Genomic DNA, 9,566 nt, shown 5'->3' with positions numbered 1-9,566 from the left:
GCTGCGGCCGCGGAGATTCAAGGCCTAAGCTAGCTACGCGTGCCACAGGCCCGAGGGACGACGGCCACGGGCCGCCACCTTCCAGAGCGTCCCAGGACACGGCGTGCGACAGCTGCCGGCGGCGTACGAGTCCTCCCCTTTCTTTAACCCTCCTTCGCACGCAGCCTCCCCCTCCCCGGAAGTCCCTCTGACGCCACTTCCGGTACGGACGGCCAGTCTCCCAGCGGGAGCGAGCACGCCAGTGCGCGGCAACTGTGTTCCCGCCTCTCCCCCCCCCTCCGCCACCACTCCCCTTCAGGTTTCTCGGAGCGTGACGTGCGCGCGCGCTCCCGACCTCGCGTCAGGGTTGAGGGGCGGGGCAGGGAGGGGGTGAGGTCGAGGGAGAGAAGCTGGGAGGGGTAGTGGGAGATTCAGGGCCCAACCAGCGAGCGTTGTCGCCCGCCCGCCCTTCCTCCCAGGAGCGGAGAGGGAAGGGGAGGGGCGAGTTGGGGCCGGCCGCGCAAGCCCGGAGCCTCCTCGTGGAGGGAGGAGGGCCGCTCTGCCACCTCTGTTGGTGGCGGCTGAGGAAGAAAGTCCAGGCCTCAGCCGGCCGCCCCCGACTCCGAAACGCCCCCGCCCCCATCTCCTCGGAAACAGCCCCCCGCCCAGCCCCGCACACCCGCCGCCCGGGCCGGGAGCCGCGGCCCGGCCGCCCCCGCCTCGCCCCGCCCCGCCGCCTGTCCCCGTGGGCCGCAGAGTGCGCCAGGCCCTAGGCCGGGAGTTGTTGTCAGGCCCAGGCCGCTTCCTTCCGAGGCACCCGCGGGGTGTCGCCGCCGCCACCCCCGGAGGACGACGTCGACGCCGAGCAGCGGGCGGCGGAGGCGTGTTGTTGTCTCGCCCTCTCCCCTCCCTCCCTCGCTCGCCCCCGACGTCAGGGCGCCATGGAGTGAAGCGGCGGCCGCGGCGGCACTTCCGCGTTGCGCGGCCCGAGCCCCCGCGCGGCCGAGCCGCTCCCCCACCCCGGGGGCACTTGGAGGACTCCGGCCTTCCCGCGGGCCGGCGCCCGGCGCATCTGGTGGTTGTTTTTTTTTTTTTCCTCTCTTTTTGCTGCCGACGGTGGGGACAACGAGTGCGATCGCCGCCGGCTCCTCAGCTCGGATTCCTGCTTCCCTCGGGCCCGGAGGCCGCTGCGTACCCTACCGCGACCTGGAACCCGGGGACCCGAGTCCCGACCCGGATTATCGTGGCGCGCCTCTCCGCCGCGGCTCCGTGTCCCTCCGCCGTCCCCACCGCTCCCGTTTCCGGCGGGGGACGATGGCCGGGATCTGACCCCGAGGAGGCCGCACCCGCGCCGCGCTGTGCGGCGGGCTCCTGGCGATGCCGAGCAGCTCGGACACGGCGCTGGGGGGAGGCGGGGGCCTGAGCTGGGCGGAGAAGAAGTTGGAGGAACGCCGCAAGCGGAGGCGATTCCTGTCCCCTCAGCAGCCGCCGCTGCTGTTGCCGCTCCTGCAGCCGCAGCTCCTGCAACCGCCGCCGCCCCCGCCGCCTCTGCTCTTCCTGGCTGCCCCCGGCACGGCCGCCGCCGCAGCCGCCGCCGCCGCGGCCTCCTCCTCCTGCTTCAGCCCCGGCCCCCCTCTGGAGGTCAAGCGGCTGGCGAGAGGCAAGAGGCGCGCAGGAGGGCGGCAGAAGCGGCGCCGCGGGCCCCGCGCCGGGCAGGAGGCGGAGAAGCGCCGGGTCTTCTCGCTGCCCCAGCCGCAGCAGGACGGCGGTGGCGGCGCCGGCGCCGGGAGCGGCGGGGGTGTGACCCCGCCGGCGGAGTACGAGGATGTGAGCTCCCAGTCCGAGCAGGGGCTGCTGCTGGGGGCGGCCAGCGCGGCAACGGCGGCGACGGCTGCCGGGGGAACGGGCGGCAGCGGCGGGAGTCCGGCCTCCTCCTCCGGCACCCAGCGGCGCGGGGAGGGCTCGGAGCGCAGGCCCCGCCGGGACCGCCGCGGCAGCAGCGGCCGCAGCAAGGAGCGCCACCGCGAGCACCGGCGGCGGGACGGCCAGCGCGGCGGCAGCGACGTCTCCAAGTCCCGCGGCCGCCACGGCCACGGCGGCGAGGAGCGGGCCGACGCCGCCAAGAGCGGCAGCAGTAGCAGCGGCGGCGGCCGGCGCAAGAGCGCGTCGGCGACGTCCAGCAGCGGCAGCGGCAGCCGCAAGGACCGGGACCCCAAGGGTCACCGCAGCCGGACCAAGTCGGCCAAGGAGCCGCCTTCGGCCTATAAGGAGCCGCCCAAGGCCTACCGCGAGGACAAGGCCGAGCCCAAGGCCTACCGGCGGCGGCAGCGCTCCCTGAGCCCGCTGGGAGGCCGGGACGACAGCCCAGTGTCTCACCGAGCGTCGCAGAGCCTGAGGAGCCGTAAGTCCCCGAGCCCGGCCGGAGGGGGCGGCAGCCCCTACTCGCGGCGGCCACCGCGCTCGCCGAGTCCCTACAGCCGCCGCCGCTCGCCCAGCTACAGCCGCCACAGCTCGTACGAGCGGGGCGGCGACGTGTCCCCCAGCCCCTACAGCAGCAGCAGCTGGCGCCGCTCGCGCAGCCCCTACAGCCCGGTGCTCAGGTGAGTCCCCCGCCCGGCCCGGTCCCCGGCCGCCTCCCCGGGGGCAGGGGAGGTGGGGCCGGGCTCCTCAGGGCCCCGGAGAGGGAGGCCCGCGCAACTGCTGGGAGCGGGAGGCCGGCCGCGCGCCGGGAGCCGTTTAGGGGCGTCGGGGGGGGGGCGGGGGGTGGATCCTCGAGCGGGCGGACCTCGGGAGTTCCGAATTTCAGACTTGTTGCGCCAACAGCCCTTACAGCCCCTTGGCATTGCCTTTGCTTTGCCAGCACCGGCCGTGGGGCTCAGCCCCCGGGGCGGGGCCTTACTCCCGCCTGGGAGCTCCGTGGGAGGAGAGGTGTTCTTAGGCCCAGGGTTTTGGGGGGACCTAGGTAGAGGGGGCCAGTCGGAATCTGGTGCTTACACGGGAATTAGACTTGGTTAAGTGCGGGGATGGTGAAAGGAGCCTCTGAAAAGTTTCCCACGTGGAACTTGGTAGTAATAAAATTTGAGCACCAAGAGGATTATTTTGTGATATTCTTGTGTGGAAGAGCCTTTTGGCTGACTTATCAGGCGTATAATTAAAAAGTAGAAAACAAGTGACAAGATTGTAATGTCTCTGATGGTTTGTGATCCTACTCAACGGAACCAGTAGCATGAGTGGCGTCCCAGGGTAACAAGTGACTTTCGTGCCATGAAAGCCGGAAACTTCTGTGAGGTTAGCTAGACTTTAAATATTAGGATCTTCCGTTCAGACATTTTAACCTAGTGAGATTGGAGTAAATTCTTTGTGGCTATGTCCAGTTATACAGAAGTTTCCTGCAAATGTGCATACATTGGTACATCCTTTTCCATGATACGGAGTGAATCAAAGTTTTTGAATATTTTGTTATCTTGTAGGTTCTTATATTTTTGAAGATGAACGGAACCTAGTAGGCCGTACGGTAGGGTATTGCTCTTTTTTTTTTTGCCAGTCCTAGGGCTTGAACTCTAAGGCCTGGATGCTGTCCCTGAGCTGCTTTTGCTCAAGGTTAGCTAGCACTCTACCACTTGACCCACAGCGCCACTTCGGGCTTTTTCTGTGATTCCCTGGAGGTAAGAGTCTATGGACTTTTCTTCCCAGGCTGCCTTTGAACAAGCCACTATCCTCAGATCTCAGCCTCCTAAGTAGTGGAAATTACAGGTGTGAACTACCGGTGTCTGGCTGTATTGCTCTATTTTATTGGTTCTAGTTTTTAGTAGCTAAGGGGATGTTGAGTATATGACCCCTAAGTTTGGGTTATGTCATACCTCAGAACCGGAAATGGCATTTGTAAAATTGGCTGATCTCTTTCAGGTGCAACTGTGGAGACGTGAATAGAAACAAGTTGGGTCTTTAAACCAAAACATCTGTATAGATTTCTTCATCTATACTTACTGCCGATTACAACTCTTTTTGCCAAATATAGCTAATAGACCTATTTCCTCTTAGTTACATTTTATTGTTTGTTTGTTTATTTATTTTTGGGTCCAGTTGTGGGGCCTGAGCTCAGGACCTGGGCGCTGTCCCTCAGCTCTTCAGCTCAAGGCTAGCGCTCTGCCACTTGAGCCACAGCGCCACTTCTGGCTTTTTACTTTTTGCTTAAGTGATGCTGAGGAATTGAACCCAGGGCCTCAGGCATGCAAGGCAAGCGCTCTACCACTGAGCCACCTTCCCAGCCCCAAGTTACATTTTAGATTTGCTGAATGATTTACACTTTTTGAAATTGAATTTGTATTGTAAACTTTATTAGGTTTCAGGACTATACCAATTTTAAGTGTGTGATGAAACTTAAGACTGGGTTTATGTCATTAATTCTACACATTAGTAAGGTCCTTTATTATACAGTAACAGTAAGTTTTATATAAAATATGGTAGGGTCTGTATGATTAGGAGTATCTGTGTAAAATACTCACTGAGCATTTATTATTACATGCTCCTTAGTAAAGCTGTTTTAGGGACTGGAATTTAGTAGGAAAGAAAGGTAAGTCCTTGTCCTCAGGAACTTTGCATTCTAGAGGATCATCAGTAATTCAGCCTTTTCTGTGTGTGGACCACTAGGATTTCTTTCTTTCTTTTTTTTTTTTTTTGTTGGTCCTGGGGCTTGAACTCTGGGCCCCGGGCTGTCCCTGTGCTTTTCAGCTCAAGGCAAGTGCCACAGCGCCACTTGTGGTTTTCTGGTGGTTTATTGGAGATAAGAGTCTCATGGACTTTTCTGCCCTGGCTGGCTTTGAACCTTGATCCTCAGATCTCATCCTCCTGAGTAGCTAGGATTACAGGCGTGAGCCACCAACGCCCGGCAACCACCAGTATTTCTAAAGGAATTTCTTTAGAAGTTTTGTTTTTTTTTTTTTGGGTCCGATCGTGGGGCCTGAACTCTGGGTCTGGGCGCTGACCCTCAGCTCTTCAGCTCAAGGCTAGCGCTCTATCACTTGAGCCACAGCACCACTTCCGGCTTTTTTTCTTTTTGCTTATATGGTGCTGAGGAATCGAACCCAGGGCCTCAAGCATGCAAGGCAAGCGCTGTACCACTGAGCCACCTTCCCAGCCCCTAGAAGTTTTTTGAATGTTTTAGCCAACATTCCTCACAGCTAGCCTTTTGGTATGTGCTGAATATGTGCAGTAATAGGAAGCATATTATTTTGAGGTATCCAGCTCCATTAGATTTTGGACTTGAGTTCTGATATTGGTTTACCTAGTTTGCTTTCTTCCTCTCTCTTTGCCTCTCCCTCTCCTTGCTTCCTCCCATCCCTTACCCCCCTTTTCCTTTCCATTTTCCCTTTCACCTTCCACTTTCCCTTTCCCCTTCACCCTTCCCTTTTCCCTCTTCCCTCTTCTTTCCCTTTGCCTTTTCCAAGATTGAACCTGAGACTAGCCCAGGTATCTATCTATCTATCTTATCGTATCTTATCTTATCTATCTTTATCTATCTATCTATCTATCTATCTATCTATCTATCTATCTATCTATATTGTGAAAATACCGTCAGAGGGGTTACACTTACATGGGCAAGGTAATGAGTACATTTCTTATTAAGCATTGTTGCCTCCTCCTTTGTTATCCCTTCCCATCTCCCACCCCCCCCCCATATCCCCATCCCCCACCCCCCTAGCCCAGTTTTTTTTAGCAAGACTATTGAAATAGACTTTTCCTAAACTATAAGTAAGTGAAAAATTTGACTTTTGTAATGTATTCATCTTTACAGATATCTAAAATGCCTGAATTGTTGAATAGTTTGACTATTCAACTATTAACTGCTATATTTAACTCTTTGGAATTGTACTAAGCAACCTTGTATGGTAGGTTAATGGTGAGGACAGTTTGTCATGTCTTTGAGGTCTTTTTCTTTAGACCAAAGTCTCTTTTACCTAAGGAATGGTTTACAGATTTTTCTTTTTGGCATCATGTTAATTATTGTTTATCATATGTTCTGCTTAAACATGAGGACTAGAACTAACAGCTAAAACAGCTGACAGAAAAACTTAAGTTTTATGGGTTGGGAGAGTGGCTTAGTTGGTAGAGTGCTTGCCTAGCATTCATGAAGCACTGGGTTCTATTCCTCAGTGCCACAAAAACAGAAAAAGCTGGAAGAGGCTCAAGTGGTAGAGTGCTAGCCTTAAGCAAAAAGAAGTTCAGGAACAGTTTCCAAGCCCTGAGTTCAAGCCCTATGACTTGCCAAAAAGTAAAGAAAAACTTAAATTTTGGGTTGGAGGTATGGCTTAAGTGGTAAAGGCTTGCTTAACTTTACCCAAGTGTTGTCACAAAACAAAAACAATCTAAAAGCATAAAGCAAAATTTTGGAGTTTAAAGATAAATATATCATTACTGTTTTGGACAGTTAATTGAATTCACTTGTAGTATTATGTAAAAAATTGAATTCTCTTTAGCTTTTATAAAAAGCTCTATTTAAGCCAGGTCCTGGTGACTTATTCTTGTAGTCCTAGCTAACCAGGAGGCTTGAGATCTGAGTTCAAGCACCACAACAACTCTCTACCCCTCAATCTTCTTTATTTGGAGTTTTGTAATTGTGGTAGGTGACTCAAGTTCTTTAATGAACAGATGACTGGAAATGTAAGCTTCATGAAGGCAACAGGCCTATCTTTCAGCATTCTACTCAGTACGTTGCACACTTAATAATTGTTGAATAGGTAAGTTTTACTGAACAAACTGTTCATGCTGTACATACTTTAAGTATGTATTGTAGAGCATAAGAGCTGAGGGACAGCGCCCAGGCCCAGAGTTCAGGCCCCACGACTGGACCCCCCCCCCCAAAAAAAAAAAAAAAAAAAGAAATAGGAATGTGATCTTTTCCTAGCTCATGGTATACTCATTAATGAACTATCAGTGTAGATATTAAGAAAGTGCATATACATTCAAAATAGCATGTTGTCATATCCTAGAGTAAATCCCTCTATTCAAGTGATTTCTGCTCCACAACCTACTTTTGTCTTCATTTGAATCTCTAGTCTTCAGCTCATGCATTTCTTGTAATTATTTTCTTTTCTTTTTTTTTTTGCTGGTCATGGGGCCTGAACTCTGGGTCTGGGTGCTGTCCCTCAGCTCTTCAGCTCAAGGCTAATGTTCTACCACTGGAGCCACAGCGCCACTTCCGGCTTTTTCTGTTTATGTGGTGCTGAGGAATCGAACCCAGGGCTTCATGCTTGCAAGGCATGCACTCTACCGCTGAGCTACTTTCCCAGCCCCCTCTTGTAATTATTTTCATATCTTTTAAACTTGTTTAGCTTTATCAAGTTTTCTTCACTACTTTTTTTTTTTTAATCTGTCATGAGGCTTGCACTCCAGGCCCAGGTGCTATCCCTGAGCTCTTTTTCTCAACTGGTGCTCTACCACTTTGAGCCACAGTGCTACTTCTTGATTTCTGGTGGTTAATTGGAGATGAGTCTCATGGACTTTCCAGCTCTGCTGGCTTTTGAACCATGATCCATCCCAACCTCCTGAGAAGCTAGGATTACTGTACAGGCCAGGTGTGGAGCCACCAGCACCCAGCTACTACTTGACTTTTGAGATGTTCAGAGCCACATAATCCTCCTGATTGGCCCTGTAATAAATGTGAATTGTAATGAGAAGGAAAAGAAGAGAGTGGTATTGATTGTAGGGTTCTGTAGAGTGTTAGGGCATTGATAAATACCTAATGGGACACTGACTCCCAAACCTTTGTGATAGAAACTTTCAACCATTGATGGATTGGGAAACTCAAGCTCCAAAAATTTAAGTGATTTGCTCCAAGGTCAGCTTGGATTCACACTTGGGGGTTGAAAGTACATGCTTAAATAGTGTGTTGAACTAAACTGTATTTGGTATTCAGGGGTGCTGACCATCTTAAATACTGACCTATTTGGTAAAATTCGAGATTAGCCTGAGTTACATATATAGCCAGGTTTTGTCTTCAAATCTAAACAAAACAAAATCACAAAAAAACAAATTTTCAAATTTTTATTCTGCTCTTTTTTTTTTTTTTTTTGGTTGGTTGGTTGTGGGGCTTGAACTCTGGACCTGGGTGGGTGCTGTCCCTGAGCTCTTCAGCTAAGGCTAGTTAGTACTTTACCACTTGAGCCACAGCTCTACTTCTGGTTTTCTGGTGGTTTATTGGAGATGAAAGTCTCACAGACTTTCCTGCCCAGGCTGACTTTGAACCGTGATCCTCAGATGTCAACCTCCTGAGTAGCTAGGATTACAGGCTTGAGCCACTGGTTTCTGGCTTCAGCTCATTTGTTCTTGTAGGTTATTTATTTATTTTGGTGCAAAGAGCCTCTCCCCTACTAGACAAGGTATCCATTGCTATATTCACCACTGAGCTATATCTCTACCCCTAATCTAGTGTTTATGGACAATGAGGATGCTTAAATTTTCTTGGGTCTGGTCGTGGGGCCTGAACTCTGGGCCTGGGCGCTGTTCCTCAGCTCTTCAGCTCAAGGCTAGCACTACCACTTGAGCCACAGCGCCACTTCCAGCATTTTTTTTTTTTAAGAATTTTTTCTGCTTAAGTGGTGCTGAGGAATCGAACCCAGGGCCTGATGCATGCAAGGCAAGCCCTCTACCACTGAGCCACCTTCCCAGCCCTTTTTTTTTTTTTTAATTTTTTATTTTTGGGTCCAGTCGAAGGGCCTGAACTCTGGGCCTGGGTGCTGTCCCTCAGCTCTTCAGTTCAAGGCTAGCGCTCTACCACTTGAGCCACAGCACCACTTCCGGCTTTTTCTCTTTATGTTTATGTGGTGCTGAGGAATCTAACCCAGGGCCTCAGGCATACAAGGCAAGCGCTCTACCACTGAGCCACCTTCCCAGCCCCAGGATGCTTAAATTTTCTAGATTTTTTTTCTATTTTGTTCGAAAATTATCCGAAGGTACTTAGAAAAGATTTCATTACATTTTGAAAAATCATGATTGCTTTCCTGTAGGATGTGTTGATGTAAAGTTACTGAAGTCAGTTTGGTTACAATCAGTACAATAAATTATTATGTATAATTGGGCTTCTCCTACATCAGTGAGAGACATTCCATTGTACCAGGAAACAGCAGAAAACTTGATTATAGAATATCAACATCCTGAGAATATGAAAGAGATGGTGGGCTCCAGAGATAAATCATTGGTAGGCTGCCATATTGAGTACTTCTGTCAGGAGTGTTTTATCCTGAAAATTAAAAAAATACTCAAAACCAAGTGAATATTTCAGAATTTTCAGAGCGCCTGTTAGTTACTCATAGATTTAATATATACTTGATGGAAAGAAATAGAGAATACAAGAATAAGTGCAGGTTGGGAAGGTAGCTGAGTGGTAGATTGCTTGCCTAGCATGCATGAAGCCCTGGGTTGGATTTCTTATTACCACATAAACAGAAAACAGAAGTGGTGCTGTGGCTCAGTGATAAAGTATTAGCCTTGAGCAAAAGAAGCTCATCATGGATAGTGCCCGGGCTCTGGGTTCCAGCCCCAGGACTGAGGAGGGGAAAAAAAAGTGCAGTTGTGATCATTCTGCCAAT

The 9,566-nt window shown here is 51.7% G+C and overlaps 1 protein-coding gene across 6 annotated transcripts in view; it reads left to right on the top strand.

The window, feature by feature from the left end:
* Positions 1-761: 761 nt before the first annotated feature.
* Positions 762-9,566, top strand: part of Cdk13 (cyclin dependent kinase 13) — a 110,330-nt gene continuing 101,525 nt past the window's right edge. For 4 of the 6 annotated variants that reach the window (XM_069998423.1, XM_069998408.1, XM_069998391.1 and 1 more), the window contains exon 1: positions 763-2,579. In XM_069998423.1, the coding sequence (XP_069854524.1) occupies positions 1,357-2,579 (1,223 nt within the window). In that variant the 5' untranslated portion in view covers positions 763-1,356. Of the gene's footprint in view, positions 2,580-9,566 lie in introns of all 6 variants that reach the window. The other 2 variants (XM_069998415.1, XM_069998381.1) reach the window with 1 other exon arrangement.

The sequence above is a fragment of the Dipodomys merriami genome, unplaced genomic scaffold (assembly GCF_024711535.1).
Source record: "Dipodomys merriami isolate MVZ:Mamm:240054 unplaced genomic scaffold, mDipMer1.0.p SCAF_104, whole genome shotgun sequence".
NCBI lineage: Eukaryota > Metazoa > Chordata > Mammalia > Rodentia > Heteromyidae > Dipodomys > Dipodomys merriami.
This window is presented reverse-complemented; position numbering and strand designations above follow the sequence as displayed.